The 19,007-nt window shown below is 48.3% G+C and overlaps 2 protein-coding genes across 3 annotated transcripts; both read right to left on the bottom strand.

The window, feature by feature from the left end:
• Positions 1-280: 280 nt before the first annotated feature.
• Positions 281-9,369, bottom strand: slc23a1 (solute carrier family 23 member 1). Of its 2 annotated transcripts, none has more exons than XM_028030381.1 (15): positions 8,979-9,369; positions 8,843-8,890; positions 7,208-7,363; positions 6,336-6,493; positions 6,180-6,268; positions 6,030-6,097; positions 5,226-5,407; positions 4,988-5,108; positions 4,754-4,910; positions 4,532-4,679; positions 4,355-4,460; positions 1,870-1,999; positions 1,651-1,794; positions 1,077-1,172; positions 281-793 (listed from the first exon to the last, which is right to left on the bottom strand). In XM_028030381.1, the coding sequence occupies exons 2-15, from the start codon at positions 8,858-8,860 to the stop codon at positions 525-527; spliced, it is 1,842 nt and encodes a 613-aa protein (XP_027886182.1). In that variant the 5' UTR covers positions 8,861-8,890; positions 8,979-9,369; the 3' UTR covers positions 281-524. The 2 variants fall into 2 exon arrangements, with proteins under 2 accessions (XP_027886182.1, XP_027886181.1); XM_028030380.1 differs by having other exon boundaries at positions 8,843-8,895; positions 8,979-8,994.
• Positions 9,370-9,495: 126 nt separating this feature from the next.
• pwwp2a (PWWP domain containing 2A) lies at positions 9,496-18,907 on the bottom strand. The gene is made up of 3 exons (XM_028030377.1): positions 16,477-18,907; positions 13,647-15,216; positions 9,496-11,333 (listed from the first exon to the last, which is right to left on the bottom strand). Exons 1-3 carry the CDS (start codon positions 17,286-17,288, stop codon positions 11,256-11,258), a joined length of 2,460 nt encoding a protein of 819 aa, XP_027886178.1. The 5' UTR covers positions 17,289-18,907; the 3' UTR covers positions 9,496-11,255.
• Between the last annotated feature and the right edge of the window lie 100 nt (positions 18,908-19,007).

Genomic DNA, 19,007 nt, shown 5'->3' with positions numbered 1-19,007 from the left:
TGAAGAGGCTTTTATGGTGAAAGTTGAAACTCGGTGAATTAAGGGTTATGGTTCCTGACCTTTAGGAAGCCCAAAGGTCAGAGTTCAGTCGTGGTTCCAGGAAGGAAGGACCTGACCTCTGGAACCGAGTTCCACTAAAGCATCATAACTCTGTGGCCAGTCCAAACAGAACGGGGCTCAGGTAGTTCCTGATGAGAACTTGTTGAATCTTGAGTAACTTGGCTGCTTTTGACCAGCAGGGGGTGCCATTTGTAAAGTTAAATTAGAGCATCACCAGAAACACAGTTCAATACATTTTATTGAAAACCTAACAAGCTTCTGACCCGAACATTTGGTCCCGGTTCTGACCCTAAAGGTGAGGAGGGGGCGGCGCTACAGCAGATGGGAAACAGTCCAGCTGCAGGTGCCATAATTTAATCAATAATCATATTGATAGACAAACCTTCTGATCAATTTTCTGGAAGAAACTGCAGCTTTAATCTGATCAAATTCAACCTCATTGGCTCAGCCTTATGACATCACTGTCACACCTTGGTGCTTGGCAGGGGGGCGTCTCCTAGCTCCTCCCCCTGTCCTGCTAGCTCCTCCCCTTCCGGGGGCAGATCTTCCTCACACACCCTGAAACCTGTGAAGGTGGGGCAGATGGGGAACCGGCGGAGCCAGCGGGTCCGTCTGACCACGCCCATGCCCACAGGGAAGTCATATGAGGCGGAGCCTGGAGAGGGGGCGTGGCCTGATGTGGGAGCGGCGCTTGAGGAGCTCCACTGCACAAGTCCTCGCTCCTCCCTCGTTCCTGAACACAGAAGAAGAAAACAGGTGAGTGTGACATCACTGCAGCTCCACCTGTCCACAATATTTAGGTTTTGTTGGTTCCATTCTTGTCATTTTTTGGATTGGTTTTCTTAAGAAATAAACCTAATCAAAGGGATTTGACGCTTTTATGTATTTGTAGAAGCTTGATATAAAAACTGAAATTCTGTGAAACATTCAGTAGAAAGTTCTCCATGAAGACTAGAGCTGAAAATGCTCCTGATCAGCTGTTGCTATTGGCAACAGATGATTGGGTTGTTGTTCACCTGGTATTGTGTTGTCGAGACAAAAAGCCAGGAAACCTCCAACGAACATCTCAGTGGACAGAAGAACTGTGAGAATCTGATCCAGTTCTGCAACACCTGAACCAGAAGAGAGAGAATAATTTCAGTCAGATGAAAACCAGTACAGCCAACCAGCAGCTCCAGACGAAAACCAGTACAGCCAACCAGAAGAGTCTTTAATGTCCAGTTAGGAGGACTCCAGATTTTATTCATACTGAAACTGAATCAGTTTCAAAATCAGAACCAAATCAGAACCGGTTCAGTTCTGGTCTGTAGAACGACTGATTAATCAGAAAGTCCTGCCTTGCCAGCCACAAGATGCAGTTGCCATGGTAACGACGACAGGTAGGACAGGTGACTGACTGGAGGTCATGGATGCAGACGCAGCTACTAGCAGTGTGTAACTCTGGTGTCATTTCATTATCCACCAGCAGGGGGGGGTCAGCTCAGCTTTCATGTTTTAAATTGAGGGACTCAAAGCAGCAAATCAAGAAAAATATTAAAACAAAACAAAAAACTCTAATGAACGCTAACATTCTCAGGTAAACACACTCACCTGTCCTGATGGCTTTCGGATGTGTGTCCAAGTATGCTGGCAGCGTGAGGCCGAAAAACATGGAGAACCCGAGAACAAAAAGATTTCTGGAAGAGTTCAAATCAACCAGCTGCAGGTTTGATAGACCAACAGCTGTGATCATACCTGCGGATGAAAGAGAAAAAAAAGGATTAATGTGATCTCATCAACTCACCTGAGCTGAAAGAACCTGTGGCTTACCAAACAATGTGCAGAACATTCCTCCAAGGATGGGATCCGGCAGAGAGGCAAACAGAGCTGTGAACTTCCCAACCGCTCCCAGGATGAACATGATCCCAGCTCCAAACTGCACCACCCGTCTGCTGCCCACCTGCACACAGGTCGACCTTCAGACAAACATCAACACACACTGCAAAACGCCATCATGTTCTCTTTCCGTGGACTAAAGACTCGGGCCTGTCCAGGTCTATAGAGTTTACTACCAACTAGGGGTGCACCGATTTATCGATTTATTGGTGCCAATTTCCTTAATTTTGGGAGATCATTGATCGGCCAATTTTTACATACGGAGCCGATCTTATCCATCAACCTTATCTAGCTTGGCAAAGGTTTAAGAATCAATCACTGTCCTCACTTGCTCTCCAGTGAGAAAAGTTTGACTGACAGACCGGCCCTCCAAGCTATGTCTGCACGTTTACAATTATTAACAGTGACCCACTGTTGGCAACTCAACAACTTTCTTGCTATATTGAGCAACATTTCAGACAAAAAAAAAAAAAATGGCATCGACCAAAATCGGAATCGGCAGGTTAAGCTTTTTAAAAGATCGGTAATTGGCGATAGGCCAGAAAACTGCAATCGGTGCAGCCCTACTACCAATGCTGCTCCGCTTGACTTTAAAACTCCTAAACCTTCTGACATTTTTAGAAGACTCTTTTCTAAAGTAGCAGCAAAAGACAAACTCCTCCATTTATAGGGTCAGTATGATGTGAAATCAGCTTTTTGAACTTTCCGTCATGTTATAATTTTATTTCCACATCAACAACAAACCTGGAGTGTTTCTTTAATTCTTTTGTGTTTCAGAAATATTTTAATCTCCAAGGTGGAGCTGCAGAGCTCATTATAGGAACGCTGGTAAAAACCTTAAAGGGTTAATAGAGGAGCCGTGTTGGAACAACTTCCTGCAGGTGGAGCTTCAGAAGGAGCAGACGTTTTTTTAAAGTGACAGAGACCCAATTTAAAGGCATTAAATCAGGAGGCAACATTTCTTTAAGTCATGTTTGATTTAAGAAGAAAACGGTTTCTCACAGGTCAATAGTCCATCACAGGCACCACATTACGCCACCATGTTGCTCCTTAGCAAAGATCTTAAACATGTAGGAATAATTTCACAGTTTGGTCAATGTTTGTTAATGTCCGAAATACGTTTTGTCAAATTAGATCTCTGTTTTTATCTGATTTAGTTGTAAAGATCATTTATGTGGGGACGTTGACCGTCATGCTAGCTTAAATGTAGCTTTAATGCTATCTTAAACTGAATTGGCTTTACTCAGAGAATTCACAGTCCTACCCACTCTTACGGTCAGACTGTAGACCTTATGCTCACATCTGGCATTAAATGTGAAGCAATAACAGTACTTACCCATAATCCTGTGCTGTCTAATTATTTTTTAATAAACTTGGCCCTGCAAGAACAAAAGATTTTCATCATTGAAGCCAACCAAAATTGATTCTATTCAAAATAAAATGATTGTCATCCTCCTGAACATGAACGCTTCATCCTCAGTAAGTGAAGCGGCATTGATGTAACTACAGAACTGATCTGTGTTGAGTCAGCGGAGATTTGTCTTATTAAACATCTCATCTTCTTCCTTCAACATGCATGTTGGACCCAATCAGAACCAAATTATTTAAAGTGTTTCCTTTGATTCCTGCCCCCATTTTAGATAGGATGAACCTCTCCTTAGTACATGGACCACCACCTTTTAAGCTATCTGTAATTTAACTTTTACTTAGAAATCTTCTCTCACTTAAGATGGCTTATTTACAGACCTACATCTAATCTTCCTTTCTAATCTGTAATTCTTGAGAAAATAGTCGTTAATCAAGTATGTGAGCATTTAAATAGTAACGACCTGTTTCAAGGAGTCAGACGTTGTCTATGGATCCAGAGTTTATAAAACATAAACTCTTTGGCCAATCACCTGATCTCCAGCAATAAAGAACCTCAGTGTTATTTTTGACCAGGACTAGAACATTTATCTTTACATTTCTATTAAGAACAAGCCAGATAACTGTTTAAGCACAACAGAAAACCGTTTCCCCTTTTCATTAGCAACACCCAGATAGATTTCTACTGGCCTTAAATAACCGCTTAGCTGCCTTTGTTGGAATCAGCACATGAAACTGAGATACTCCCCCTAGTGGTGACCAGAAACTACAAGACACTCAGCTCCCATGGTGACGTGACACTAGCTGTCAGTTGACGCTAAATAAACAAAATAATTTTAAATAGAGCAGAACATTAAACCCTATAATCAATCATCTAGAACTAGTAATAAATGGACCAGTAGGCCCGGGATGACTACATCCAGCAACAGAACACCAAGTACCAGTAAATCCTGCACCAGTAAACCCTGCACCAGTTAATCTGGAACCAGTAAAACTTGGAGTAATCTGACCAGATATAAAGAAGGGCCTCATTCATCCTGGTGAAGATTTTCACCTTGGTGATTCCAAGGACTCCGATGTTGGGACTGGAGGAGGTCGATCCATTTCCTGTCCCTAACAGACCTGCAATGACGCAGCAGATTCCCTCAGTGAAGATCCCCCTGAAATAAGCAAAGCGGGAAATCAACAACCTGAACAGGAAAGGAAAACAGCCACCGACTTCCAGACTCACCTGTTGATAGCATGAACTGGTGGCGGCGTGGCGCCCGACAGACGGGCGCAGGCGTAATAATCTCCAATGGACTCCACAATCCCCGCCATGGTGGCACTCAACATCCCCAACACGCCAGCAACAGTCATCACCGGCAACCCCCACTGACCTATGGGACATCACCATCATTATCAGCCCTGTGTCTTCATTACATCAGGGGCGTTTCCTTGGCAAATTCCTTACATGGGTAGGGCATCCTGAACCAGGGAGCTGACGCCATGATGTCCCCACGAGCGTCGGTCCGTCCTTTGTGTCCATAGCTTTTCGGGTCGTTAGGGAGCAGGTCAGTTAAAGTCAGAACGTAACAAACGAGCCAGACCAGCATTATGGCGAGGATGATCTGAGACGAGATTCAGAGGATAATATCATTACATTACGTCCTCGCTGACTTCACCGTCTCTGTGGAGTCTCATTTACAGGAAACATCTTGAAGATCTGGACTCTGGTGGACGTCAGGCCTTTTCTTCTGCTGTAAACAGGAACAGGAAGTGATGTTGTCCTCAGGTACTGAGCAAACAGCACAATCAGTAACATGCATCTGTAGAGAGAAACAGACATGTCTGTTAAGGGTTACATGTTTCAAACTGTGAAGTTCAGAGATGCTGATAGGTGGACAGATCAACAGGTTTCACAGACAGGTGGACAGGTGTCTTACAAAGCAGACAGGCCCCAGTGGGCCCCAGCTCGGTCTCCAGCGGTGGTGAACACGGACAGACCGATCAGGGAGACGGTTGGTGTGATGGTGAGTGGACCAATGTACTCCAATAGCAGACCAGGTAATCCAGACAAACCAATCAGAACTTCCACCAGACTCGACATGATGATGGCTCCCTGAATCTGTAAACAAGCAAAGTATAAATCGTCTCTAGCATGCGCTCCTATAGAAAACAGAAACATCACAGAATCTTTTAGACCACGAAGAACGAATTAAATCTGACCCAGCTGAGGAGATGCAGGTTGGCCAAGGGTCAGGAGGGCACTGTGGGGGTTAAGAGGTGACATACTACTCCACAGGACTCTGTGCCATAAAATACTAAATGGATCAGAACCACCTTAACAATGAAGTTTTAAGCTAAACTGAAGTCTGACGAGATTGAGTAATGTCTTCTATTATCAGACCTGCAGCAGAACCTGGCAACTTCTGTCTCTGATCAACAGAAGAGAACCAGGCTCCAGTAGAGAGGCAGAGGTCCAGTTCTGGTCCAGTCCAGAGTTTGTCATGACCTTGTCTGAACCAGGTTCAGGCCCTTAAAGTTTAGTCTTCTTTAAGGACTTGTTGAAGTTGTCTGAAGAGACCAGAATTTCAATGGGTTTTGTTTTGGTTCTTACAGTTTCCTGATGCAGAGATTCTACCAAGGTATGAGTCAAAAGTGAACTTGGCCTCAGTGTGGACCCTTAAAACGTAAATTTCATTAGTCCTGACCCACATCTAGATGCCTGACCACCTAGGTCATCATACCTCTCTGATGCGAGGGTGCCAGATATGGGAGGTGTTGAGGGGAAGACTCCAGTTCCCATAAATCACATCTGGAAATAAAACCCAGAAATGTCAGGGGCGCCATGTTTACTTACAGAAGCAAAGCATTAGTGCTGAGAAATAAAGCATCACCTTCACTGGGACACGCCCAGCGGTCCAGGCTGAGGATGGCCTGAGCAGGAATCAGGAAGGCAAAAGCACTGGCCTGAAACAAAGGAAGCCTGGAAGCACAGACTCACTTTAGTCTTAAGCTCCTCATATTCTCCTGAAGCTTCAGCAGAGACCTACCTGACTCCAAAGGTGGTCTGGATCAGTGTGGTGATTCCAACGGTGGTGAAAATGGTTCCGATCAGCTGACTGACAGTGTTTTGGTCTTGTCCGACACACATAGCATCAGCCAGAAGGAATGGGACTGCCACAGTGCCACTGAAACATGTCAGGTAATGCTGTGAACCAATGAGAAAAGAGTCACCCTTCAGTCTCAGAAGAAAGCTCAACGACCCAAATGGTGGCTGTGCCCCCAGCTGGCAGTTAATGAGCAGTTTTGATCAGCTATCTGTAAAGCTAATTTTGCTCCGGTGTGCAACGTTGCCAAACCAATGTCAGACTCCGAAACTTCTCTGTTCTCTAGAAACTGATCAAACGCTGGTAGTTTTGGCCGTGCTACAGTTCGGTTCTGACCCACTGTGATGGAGCTGCTTTCCTGTCAAGGATCAAGGACTCAGCGTCCCGAAGAGGAAGCTGCTTCAGACCCGCTACCCAACCACAGGGTCTCCTTGGCAACACCCCAAATAAAACTGATTGGAAATCAACTCAGGGGGAAGGAAAACCTAAAACTCTTCAATGTTGCACAACTTTATTGGTCATTTGATTATTGCTGCTAAAAATAATTAGTAGTTATTTTAGGGAAAGCCGGCACCAGCAGGATTCTGTCAGAACCTCCAGATTTACTGGATCGGACTCCTGAACAGGATTTAAATGGACTGAAAATTTTTAGGCTGTTTGAAGGACATCTTTGCTTTGTGACTCATTCTGATTCATCAAGAACAAGACGAAGTAAACTGAAACATCCAGTTAGGACCCACCTGACCCATTATGGTCTGCAGAGTTCTGCCAGAAACGCTCTGGATGGAACTGGACCAGCTTAGTCCGATTCTCACCTGTAGTCCCAGCAGGATGCACAGGTACCATGGTGGAACATCTTCAATGGTATAAATCATGTCTAGTCCCGCCCTCTCTGCTCTGATTGGCTGGTTTATGGAACAGTCGGCCTTGCTCGGCCTGCGGCCCCGTCCATCTTCCAGGCAATCCGGGCTCTGTGTGGACAGAGGTGCAGCAGCCTGACCAGGTATTCAGGTTCAACAGATGGAGTTCAGGAACATTTAGTGAGAATAAGACATTAACTGCAGAAGAAACGGTTTAGTTCTGAGAAAACAGATTTTTCTACAACAGTAGTGTTGAATCCACTCCTTAAGGTCCAGAGTTCTGTTCCAGGTCCAAAACACCAAGGCCAGATAATTAGGTAGCAGCACTTGCCGCTCTGTTTAGCTTTCCTTGAAGGGGTTTAAAAGTAAAGAGTTTTTTCCTGAGAAAATCAGGGAAGCTGAATGAACATATCTTTACACCCTGCAGGGTAAACATGTCAGTATGAACCCACTAGGTGGTTCTCCTCAGCAATAAAAACCCAGCCTGAGAGGCAGTAGCCAGTCAGCAGTTGGTCTCAGATGAGACCAACAGCAGATGGTGCTGCAGGTAAAATCTACCTGTGTCCAACAAGAAACAGAAGAAAACAGAGGACTGCGTTCCTAACACGACTAATACGTTTCATGTTTTTATTTGCCAATCAGACACTGAACGACATTTAGTCACTGTTGATGTTCTGACTAGAGTCTGCCTTGCTGCAAGAGCAGAAAATGGAAACAAAACGACTGAAACGACAGGGCGAGCTTCCCATTGGCAGCTTTCTGTGGCTGGCCCGAAACGGCAAGAAACAGCCAGAAAAGGCCAGAAACGGACAGAAATAAAAGCATTGCCTGTGTGATAACAGAAACAGCCAGAAACAAAAAGAAATGGCCAGGAACGAAAAAAAAAAAAGAAACGCTGCTGAGTTTTTCCACAGTGGCATTGTGCTAACAACTCCTGATGCTGCAAAGCAGGAATCTGATAATAACGTGCTGGCTAGCAGTTAGCCCTCAGCACCTAGCCAGCAGCAGCTAACCAGCAGCTAACCAGCAACTAACCAACAGCTAACTAGCAGCTCCTGGTACTGACTCAACCTCTTCACAAGAAGCAGGAAGGAGGTGCTTGTTTGTTGTGATTCACCTAACAGAAGGAAGTAATTGGTTCTCCTTGTGATTCCAGGTGTTTCCAGGTGATTCCTGGTGTTTTCAGGTCATTCTAACTGACTGAGGAATGTAGTAACTGTGTAGATCATTTGCATGGACTATAAACCGCTGATTGTGTCACTGTGACCCAATTCAGAGCAAACAAACTTTGCTACTACTTCCAGGAAGGCGCACACGTTTCTGAGAATGGACAGGTACACAACACCTACTTCAAGTGTTGTGTACCTGTGTGTCCAGAGGTGCATTGACACCTGAAGCTGGATGGCTTGGAGGTTTCATTCGTCACAGATTTAATAATATGTCTTCACAGAAACTGATTCTTATCACACTGGAAAGGCTTAAACAAAGTTTAACTCTGAGCCCTGAAAGCCTCACCTCAAGTTCTGAGAACTCCCCCAACCTGGACCAGAACCAGAGCCAGAACCAGAATCAGAACCGTGAATGCCTTACCCTGGTGTCGTCCTCCATCCGAGCTGCAGTCGTCCGTCTGAAGGAACTCTGTGCTTCAGGATAGAGTCCAGCAGATTATTAACAGATTATTAACCATCAGCACAGAAACCTTTACCCATCTCACACCTGAGCTCACCTGAGGGGCCAATCATTGGCCCCGAGGACAGGAAGCTGAGAGCAGCACACCTTCATCACCAGCCGCTCTCGCTGTGAGGCCTGGAAGGAAGCTGTGACTGAAACTGCTTCAGGAGACAAAAGGCTTCCTGTTGACCTCTGACCTTAGGGTTCTGTCATGGCCTGATAGTCGGACCAGGAAACTCGTCAGGCAGAGGCGTCTTCCTCCTAGATCAGCATGAAGAGCAAAATATGGAGCTGGAATGGTGTGGAAGCCGGATATACTGGTTCTTCACTGGTTCCGCCTCTCTTCTCGGTGGCCTCTCTCCACCGAGACGCCACGGCGGTGTGACGTCACGCTGAAGGACAGGAAACCGTCGCGCTCTGATGTCTCTCAGACAGCCTCTTCATCTTCATCCTGGTGAAGTTAATTTCTTTCTTTATCCAAAGTGAGTCTGAAACCTCGTGGACAGCAGGTGGGAAACATCATCAGGATGTGACCTCTGACCCCTGATCAATAACCCACCGACACAGGAAAATGTTTCACACATGCAGCATTTTTATTGCATTTCCATCTGTAAACAATATTAAAACAATTTCCTGTCTGCATCATTTTCAACTCAAACAAAAAGAAGAAAAAAATCAAACCTTCAAAAAGTTATCAGACAACCAGTTAAAACCAGTTCAGACCAGTTCCCACTGGTTCAATCGCAGGATGCTGATTTAAACTAGTTTAGAACATTTCAGAAGGTGTGGAAACCAGTTGAGACCAGGTCAGACCAGTATTAACCAGTTCAACTAACTTCAGCCCAGTTCAAAATAGTTTATACAAGTTTTAACAAGGTCAGGCAGTTATAACCAGTTAAACCAGTTTTAGCCAGTTCTGACCATGTCAGGCACATTTAATCTACTTCTCACCAGTTCAAAAGATTGTTTACTGGTGCAGTTAAACTTTGTGGAACCAGTCCCAAATGATTTAACCTATTTCAGACCATTAATACCAAGTTCCGGCCAGTTTAAACCAATTTAAACATGTTTTAACCCGGTTAGATCAGATTAAACTACATAGCAGTTTTAATCAGATAATATTGAAATAAATTCAGACATTGAAACCATTTCAGACCAAACCAGTTTAAATATCCACTCTGACCCGATTAAATTCATTAGTTCCCACTGAAATACTTTGACTGGACCAGGAACTGGGCAGATCTGAATAATCACTGGGAGAATCAGCTGCTAGAGAACCTGTTCTCTGATAGGCTGATTTGGAGAGCAGACTCATGGGACCAAAATTCACCAGCGCTTTGCCACGCCTCCAGAAAAGTAGCTGGAGGACAGAGACCCGACCAGACTGGACCAGATCACAACGGACCGGATCCAACCATTCCAGAGAAAAAGAACGGAATAGGCACAAGCAAACCGGACCAAACTGGACCAGAGGAACCATCGTGAGACTGAAATGAGCTGAAAACAACGAGTAGAACTGGATGAAGCGAGGATGAGGACGTGAAGGAGGAAGAAACTCCCTGGTCACCTGAAGCGTCCAATCAGAACCAGACACTGAGAGGAACAGGAAGCAGGCGGTCTTCCTGTCCAGCAGAGCTTTGGGTATCATTCAGGGGAGTGAGGGATGGTCCTGCCAGACTGGTTCCCAGTTCGTCACAGCCTGTGTTGACTTCCCAACCCCAGCATCCGACGTCTTCTTCTCTGCTGATGTTCTGCGGCTCATTTCTGAGCAGGAAGTCCCTCAGCCTCAGCAGGAAGGAAACATCTGCGTGCTTCAGGCTGCTGTTGACCATGCCAGGTCCATGTTTGGCCCCAGCGCCTCCACAGTGTCACTAAACCTCTGGCATTTCACGCAGAAATATTTCCGGGTCACGTTAACCCGATCAATAAAGATGAGAATCACATCTGGTCCGACATTTTGATAATTTGCATCCGATTCAAAACCAAATAAAAACGTATCACTTTTTCATTTTTGTCTGAAAATGGATCAGAACGGATCATTTTCTCTGGCCTGTGCAGCGTGGAGCCGCCGCTCAGCCCTCCCACCGCTTCACCTGGAGCCACACCCAGGTGAGGGGTTGGGGGCGGAGCCTCACCTGCTGGTTCCAACTGAAGATGGCGTCTGCAGGTGAGGAAACTCTCCATAAGGAGCCGAGCTGAGTTGATCAACTGATCAATTTCTGATTGAAGGACGCAAGAACCTATAACCTGTACCTAGTATCCATGGAAACACAGCAGTAAGATCAATACATTGATTTTTCTTCATAAATATAAACTCTGCCTTAAATATTGATTATTGATGTCCATGTGTGTTGAGACCCCGCCCCTGCGTGAAGCCGGCCTCCAGCGTCAGCAGCTCTTCAGCGGCGCGCTGCAGAGACACAGAAAGGCTATTTACACTTTATTCACATCATCAATTCATTGATTATTGGCTCGGTCTGAACCAGGTGCTTCCAGCTGCTCTCCATCTTGTGCTCATGTCACACAATAAACGCCACCCACTGACACAGGTGTGAGCTTCGCTGCTGTTTCAGATCATCAACTCATCTCAGACACAAACAACCTGAATAAAAGCTAAAAGTTTTAAATCACGATTTCATCCTTGAAGGAAAAAGCTCCAAACCAACTCGGACCTGAGGTTCAGTTAATCAGTCTGACCTCCGCAACCCAGGGGTCACAGAACCTGCCTGACAACAGAAAGTAGGCCACAAGATTTCCAGAAGCAGCTCTGATGTGCAAAACCTCCAGAGCACATGAGAAACCCCCGAGGAAGACAGAAAGCTAACTGCTAACAGCTAAGCTATAACAGCTAACTGCTAAGCTATAACCGCTACCAGCTAAGCTATAACAGCTAATCTCCAACAGTTAAACTGTAAGTGCTGACTGCTACATCGCTGAGGAATAAAATTGATCATCTATTGCTGGAATCGACAAAATAAATAAGACAGGAAAATTTCCTCACTAAACTCACACCCCACCTGTGGAGACCCAGAACCACTAGCAGAGCCGGACTGAACCCTGAGGAGAACCGGCCTGAACTAGAACCTCCTCCAATTAGAGGAGGTTCTAATTGGACCAGGGACATATCTAGGAGTTACAGGTCTGGAACATCTACAGCGGATCAGTTCAGGGACGTCACGAATCTGCAGACAGAGCTGCATCTATCTATAAAGTATCTATATGGGGTGGCCTAGTCAAAGCCTAGTATTTAACCAGAGACGCTGCAGCCTGACTCCCAACAGGTTCCTCCAGCTGGAAAACCCTCCAGTGTCTGAATTAAAGCCCCCGGCAGAGCAGGAGTCAGAGTTCACCCAGTGACGCCAGAAACTCGTTCCCATTGGAAACACTTGATGGGACCAGTTACTGCGTTCAGGTTGTGAATACTTTCCCACCCAGGAAACCTGCTCATTTCTCAGGTTGTCTGATGCTAACACGCGTTGATGATCTGAAACCCTCAGAGGAATCTGGAAGGGGCGTGAATACTTTCTACAGACTGATTCAGCCAGTGCCTGCTGGGACTCTCCCACTCTGAAGCCGCTCTGCAGACCAGTTTACCCAACATCTGTTTGCAGGTGAGAAAGTCTGAGGCGTGCCCATGAGCAAGGCACCGGCAGTCAAACAGAGGGGAATGTAATGGCGCCCACGGAAGTAATGGCGCCCACGGAAATGATGACGCCCACGATGGTTAAAGAGCAGTTGGACAGTTTATTAACAGATTCAAACAGAAAGACATGTACACTGGTCAGAGTCTCTGATCTGCAAACAGACGGTAAAAAGAGTCCGACAGTCACAGCAGAGAGAAGATCCACCTTCATCATCCTCATCTGGCTAACAGTCAGTGTGTCCTACCTGTCCCACCTGTCCCCGGTCCATGAACTCAGGCTCAGGGCTCCAAACACAGAACGAGTGAGACATCAAAACAAAACGTCTCTGAACGTAAACCAGGAGGATCCAAGAGCTACATCGAACAATCTGATTGGCTAAAACTACTTGCCGTTTACTGGAACCCACCTTACTGGGAACCAGTTGGGAACCATATTAAAGGTACCCAGTTTACCAATGAACTGAAGTGACGGTTGGAGCCAATCAAACGCAGCTGCGATGATGTAAGCACACTAGGGACCAGAGTGTGTGACTCCCGACCATGTTCTGGACCCGCAGCCTCAGTTTGGACCACACTCAATTTCACAGTTAAATGTCTAAACAGAACTTCAAAATAAAGTACAAATATTTTCAGTCAAACTCGACAGGAAGTGATGTCAGTGTGTCAGCATTTCAAGCCCCAGTAAGACCTGAAGGGGGCGCCAGAGCGTCATCGATAGATACAAAAATAAAACTGTCAGCCATTTTGATTGATGACCTCACCATTATGGAGCCTGATGAGAAATTAGTGTTTACAAAAGGTCAGGTAAGAGTGATGTCATCATGATGTCAGCCTGATGAGCCAATCATCGCTCTGAATCTCCTGATAAATGATGACATCAGCGAGCTGAAATGCTGCCACCTGACCAGATGGAAGATTAAGCACCGCCCCCTGCCATCTGAGGCTCCTCCCCTCCTCTCCACACAGGAAACAGTCTTTATTAGTCTGGGTTGGCTCCTCCCAGTGAATGAAAGGGGCGGGGCCAGTGTAATAGGGGCGGGGCCTATGCTACGTCTCGAACTGCGTGAGCAGCGCACGGACCTCTGGCGTCAGCTGCTTGGCGGCGCTAGCGGCCTCGGCGATGGCCCGGCGGTACGGCCCCTTCCTCTTCTTGTCGAAGCGCGACTGGAACGTCTCGAGGAAGGGCGAGAGCTGCGCCAGCGGCAGGAAGGAAGTGGTGGGCGAGCCGAACCAGGAGACCCGCGCCTCCTGCCGCACCGCCAGCCCCGTGTCACCGCGGCGCGCCACCGTGATGCCCAGCACGCGTGCCGGCCACCAGGGGAAGCCGTAGATCTTGGCCCAGACGATGTCGCCGACGCACACGGTGCGGCCGTCCGGCAGCAGACACTTGGACACGGACTTGGAGAAGACGGACGACGAGGACGAAGACGAGGAGGAGGAGGACGTGGACGACTTCCTGCGGCGCTTCGGGTCGCCGTCCTCCTCGTCCTCGCCCGCCAGCGGGGTGCACAGAGGGACGAAAGAGGAAGGTGGGGGTAGGGGAGGGGCAGAGGAAGAGGAGGGGGGGTTCCCGGGGGGCGGGAGGTCAAAGGTCTCTGTGGAGCTGCACTCTGAGTGGGAGGAGTCTAGGGAGCAGGAGGACGGCAGGGGAGGCTCCGCCTCCTGCCAGCCAGCTCCTTCCTGCGCCTCTCCGTCACTCGTTTCTATGGCGACAGCGGCTGGGGGAGGGGTGGGAGGAGCTGGAGGCGAGGGGGTGGGGCTTGTAGCGGTTCGGGGCGACGCCTCAGAGGCGGAGCTCGGCGCCGGGTCGTCGGTACGATACCTTTGAGGTTTGAGGCGCATTCTGGGTGGCAGCGGCCCAGGGACAGTGGCACCGCCCGGGTTCTGCAAGCGGCGGGTGAAGTGGACCTTCTGGCCGTGATTCTGCAGCGTCGCGGCCCGGGTCACCGCCTTGCCACGGTCCTGGTTCTGGTCTTTGGGCCGGCGGTGCGGAGCCAACTTCTGGAGGACCTTGCGAGCGTCGGGGCGGTCTGCCGCCGGGGTCAAACCCTTCTTAGAGTTCAGTTGCAGGCGCATCCGGCCAGATGCCGCCGTCGAGGAAGAAGAGGAGACCACACCTCTCAGGACACGCCGTGAGGACTGTGGCCCCTGTAACCCTGACGACCGCTTGTCGGTACTGCGCCCCGACTTGTCGTCCATCTTCAGACGCTTCAACTCCGAGGACATGGGAGCGTCCGCTGGCCGGCGCCGCCGCGTTGCCTCCTCCCCCCGTCGCGCCTCCCGATGGCCACCTGATGCCACCACACCTTTGCACTTATCACAGAGCACCTGGCGGGGGCGGAGCTTGATGGCGTTCATGATGGAGGTGGGCTCCTCGCTGCGGTAACGCCGCTTCGGCCTCTTGATCTTACGTGGCGGCGGCTGAGGTAAGGCCTGGTGGTAGGTGTCCCTGATGAACAAAGGTGGTGGGTATGGCGCCCCCTCCTGGAACAGCGGTGGCGGCTTGGGGCCGCATGGCTGGGGGGCGGCTGCCTCATCCAGCTCGGTGCGCGGCCTGTCGCTAGCGGCGGCCATCTGCAGAGACGCCGCAGGACGGCAGCGGTCGTCTCGTCTGGGAAACACGGTGACAGGAATCCCAAAAGGTCCAAACCTGCAGAGACAGGGCAGTACTGTTATAACCAGAACAACAGCTGGTACCAGAACATCTGATTAATAGAATCGACCGGATCAGAACCGGGTCAAAACCCCCTCACAACCAACCCAGATAGCAACACCAAGATTTGGAGAGTTTGAATGGTTCTGGCTCAGCTTACTTCCAATCTGGTTGTTGTTTTTGGCCCAGAACTTCTGAACCAAAACCTGCTGAGTCATCAGCTGGTCTGGAAGGGTCAACCCTAACCCAGCGAGAATTCCTGCAGTGCTGGATGAGAGGAACCCAACTAGAACCATCCTGTCAGAACCAACCAGGTGGGTGGGCATCAGGTGAAATAAAGCTGCTATCATCATCATCATGTTGACATTTGTTTTTTAATACTTAATTTTTATCTAGTGGCTCTTTAATTTTACTGTCTGTATGAATGGGCCACATAATTTCCTTCATGATCAATGAACAACCTAACTGTTCTGACCCATAGATGGCCGACCTCAACCAGTCTCTCTCTAGAGACCAAGCTGGCTGAGCTGTGTTACTGAGACCAAGGTCTGTAGAGGTTCTGTAGATCAGGGGTCTCCCAGTCCAGTCCTTAAGGGCAACACGATACAACTTTTAGATGCATCTCTGCTCAAACACACCTGGATCAAATAACCTGCTTGTTCCCAGCCTATTACAGAGCTGAATGAACGCTGCTGAGGGAATTCAGATATTTTGGAGCAGAGACGCATAGAAGTTGCAGGCTGGTAGCCCTTGAGGGCTGGACTGGGAGACCCCTGCTGTAGAGGTTCTGCCTCTGGTGCACAAAAACATCAAATGTGACCCAAAACTCAGCCGGACACCATGTTGTTTTGATAGTGAAGACAACTGACGAAAGCTCTGAGGACAATTGACGAAGGTTCTGGACCTTTGAACCCATGTAGAAACCAGAACCAAAACAATGCTGCCGATCCGGTTCTGTCAGAACCAGCTCTGTCAGAAGAGATCGTTATGCAGAGACGAGAACTTGGAGATGATGTGGAGAACCCGACACTGGCTCAGCTACTGGAAAAACACCAGAGAAGAAGAAGGTCTTCCACTGATGAATGGATGGATCCAGTCAGAAACCATCAGAACTTTTCAGGGCCAACCATTAACCGGGTCGGTTCTGACCACTGACCCTAAACCCACATGGCATGAGAAGTTCTGTTCTGACCCTGTTAGGTTCTGGTCACAACAATACAAAACCTGCTGGGTGGGTGTTGTGGGTGTGATCGGTACCTTTTGGACACGTCCATCAGAACCCCAGAGAAGACCTGCTCCCCCAGCCGGAACGACACCACCAGCGCGTCATCGATCACGTGCTCCAGGCTGACTCGGACCTCGGCACCAGGACTCAGGTCCAGCACAGAACTCGGTTCCGACCCAGAGCTATCCTCGAGCTTCGGTCTCGCTGAGCTCTTACAGAACCCGTTGGCGGATTCTGAGTTCTCATCCAAAACTGAATCCTCCGTAGGTCCAGGTACCAACTCCTCCTGCTCCAGAATCGTGTAACACCGGTCCAGTTCCGTGGTCTCGGTAGGTTCTGCCGGTTCGGCCAGAGATAGACCGGCCTCAGAGACCGGAGCGGGGTCCGGAACCGAGTGCAGAAAAACTGCGGGGGGTTGCGGGTCCAGGGGAATGGTTTGATAGGTACTGGTACTACCTGAGTTCGGCAGTCCGGGAAAGACCCTCTCAGAACCGCTGCAGTCCACCGGGAGGTTCGAAAGGCCTGTGGTCGCGGTTTGTTCCGGGTGGACGCCGCTCCGGTTCAACACATCCTCTGTGGTCCCGCTCCGGTCTAGCTGACCCTCTATGGTTCTGTCTGTCGCGGGTAAAACCGGTCCCGCCCCGGGGTTCTGCTCCGGACCAACATGGCGGCTCTCCCTGGATTCTCCGTTGTCTGGGTTCCCGCCTGGACTGGATTCTGGGCCGTCGCTGGGTTCCGCCGGAATCTCGTGATGTGCGGGGCTGTACGGTCCGGGTTCCGGCAGAATCTCGGACCGTGTTGTGGTCGGAACCGCAGCTCCTGGCTCCGCAGCCACGGCCGCCATTTTGTTCCGTTGATCTACTGAGTGGCGATGAAGCCCCGCCCTCCTGCTCCACGGCCGCTTGCCTAGAGCTGCTCTGATTGGTCCGATGTCCTGTCAGTTAATGACAGCGGGCAGAGCGACGTCTGTGATTGGCTGATTCAGCAAGACTCTGTGACTACGCATCGTTTGTCAGCCGGTGAAACAGGCGGCGCATCCTGTGGTCGGAGCTTCTCTCTATGAAACCCACCGCATCTCCGGCGGGAAGACCCGTTAGGATCCAGCAGCAGGATCACGTGACTCACGTGATCCACATCACAGCAAAATCTCTTAAATAAATGAATAAACAACTCCAGGCTATTCATAAGCCTGGAGTAACATAACATCTGTATATTAAAATGTTCCACTTTGTTAGTTGTTATTGATGCTATCAGGCTGGATTCATCTGAGCAGATAAGATGTTGTGACTCCTCCCTCACTGCTGCCACCATCCACATATTCTCTGTTCTCCATCCAGAGATGTTCTTCCAGACTCAGCATTTATCTGCTTCCCTGTTTCTCAACAATGAAGGAGTCCCTGATGTATTACTTCTCCCTATAGAAAGTCAGTGCTTCCTCTGACAGCATCTGACTTCTCTAAGCTTTGGTTGTAGAAGATGTTTGCTCGCGCTAATTCAGGCTCTGGCCTGAAGGAGGTTTTATTCCTGTTATATGGATGTTATTTCTTTCTACTGCCACTTGATGAAGCCAGTAAATGTCTGGTTTACTCACCATCATAACCTGAACTTGATGTAACGTCAAATTACCAGGATTAAGTTCAATCTGTTTGATGGAGTTTTGGTACTTCTGTACATTGGACGAGTATGTTTGTGTCTCGGGGTGAATTGCTATTGGATACTGGCTGTAGGTAGATGGAGAATTTGTTTGAGAAAACAAGCTCCTCCCACACCACTCAATATCGCTTCCAGCTGGGCCATCAACCAGCAAACTGCAGGGGAATGAACCCTGAATGGATCAAAACACAGATGATGACTGAACAGAACCTGAACCGGGTCACTGCAGCTCAGTTTAAAACAAAGCTTAGGGTCTAAAGTCTTTATTGCAATCTTAGACAGTAGGTGAACAGTTCTGTTCACATGGACCAGAACTTGATAAAAGAACAGATTTATTAATTCTGCTGATGCCTGTCAGTGACACAACGTAGCCCTTTGAGATCTCAAGATGTGATGGGCATTAAAAAAATGTATTATTATAATTATTATTATTATAGTACAGAAAAGGACATGACTAAACAAACGGGTAAACCGAAAAGTTGAACAGCAAAAGGGAATTGACCAGAACCAGAATAACCCCGAGGAATAAAACTAAAGCACAAAAACATCTGAAGTCAATTCAATAACTTGGAGACAAACAGGAGTCCACAAGGACTAACATGGTGCTGCAGGTCACACACCCTCCAGCAGGGGGAGGAGTTTGGTCTCCCTTCTAGTAGTTTAATGGGAGACAAAGGAGAGAAGACAGCAGTGAGATCATCCAGTGTTCTTCCTGTCTGAGGACCATGTTGCCATGGTGATGCTGAGGATGGAGAGCAACCGTCATCGAAGCTATGAAGGCATCTGAACCTGATGCATGCTAACCTGTGTGGGTAATAGGCCACGCTCCTTTGGATCCATGATCCCTGCTGAATGTTCTTGAAGCACACAAGACCTGTGAACCATGTGACTGAGAAAAGAAACAGCTCAG

Source organism: Xiphophorus couchianus, chromosome 11 (assembly GCF_001444195.1).
Source record: "Xiphophorus couchianus chromosome 11, X_couchianus-1.0, whole genome shotgun sequence".
Taxonomy (NCBI): domain Eukaryota; kingdom Metazoa; phylum Chordata; class Actinopteri; order Cyprinodontiformes; family Poeciliidae; genus Xiphophorus; species Xiphophorus couchianus.
Note: the sequence above shows the minus strand (reverse complement) of the source record. Positions and strands in the feature narration are given on the sequence as shown.

What these genes read in the sequence shown, in the direction of transcription:
- slc23a1 (XM_028030380.1), bottom strand. An exon ending in CTGGGCGTGTCCCAGTGAAG is followed by an intron (nt 6,098 to 6,179) that starts GTGATGCTTTAT and finishes TTTTATTTCCAG; the next exon opens with ATGTGATTTATGGGAACTGG. An exon ending in GTTCAGGATGCCCTACCCAT is followed by an intron (nt 4,680 to 4,753) that starts GTAAGGAATTTG and finishes GATGTCCCATAG; the next exon opens with GTCAGTGGGGGTTGCCGGTG.
- pwwp2a (XM_028030377.1), bottom strand. Translation starts at nt 17,288, where the DNA reads ATGGCGGCCGTGGCTGCGGAGCCAGGAGCTGCGGTTCCGACCACAACA. An exon ending in CTGATGGACGTGTCCAAAAG is followed by an intron (nt 15,217 to 16,476) that starts GTACCGATCACA and finishes CTGTCTCTGCAG; the next exon opens with GTTTGGACCTTTTGGGATTC. An exon ending in CCAAGCAGCTGACGCCAGAG is followed by an intron (nt 11,334 to 13,646) that starts GTCCGTGCGCTG and finishes GTGTCTCTGCAG; the next exon opens with CGCGCCGCTGAAGAGCTGCT.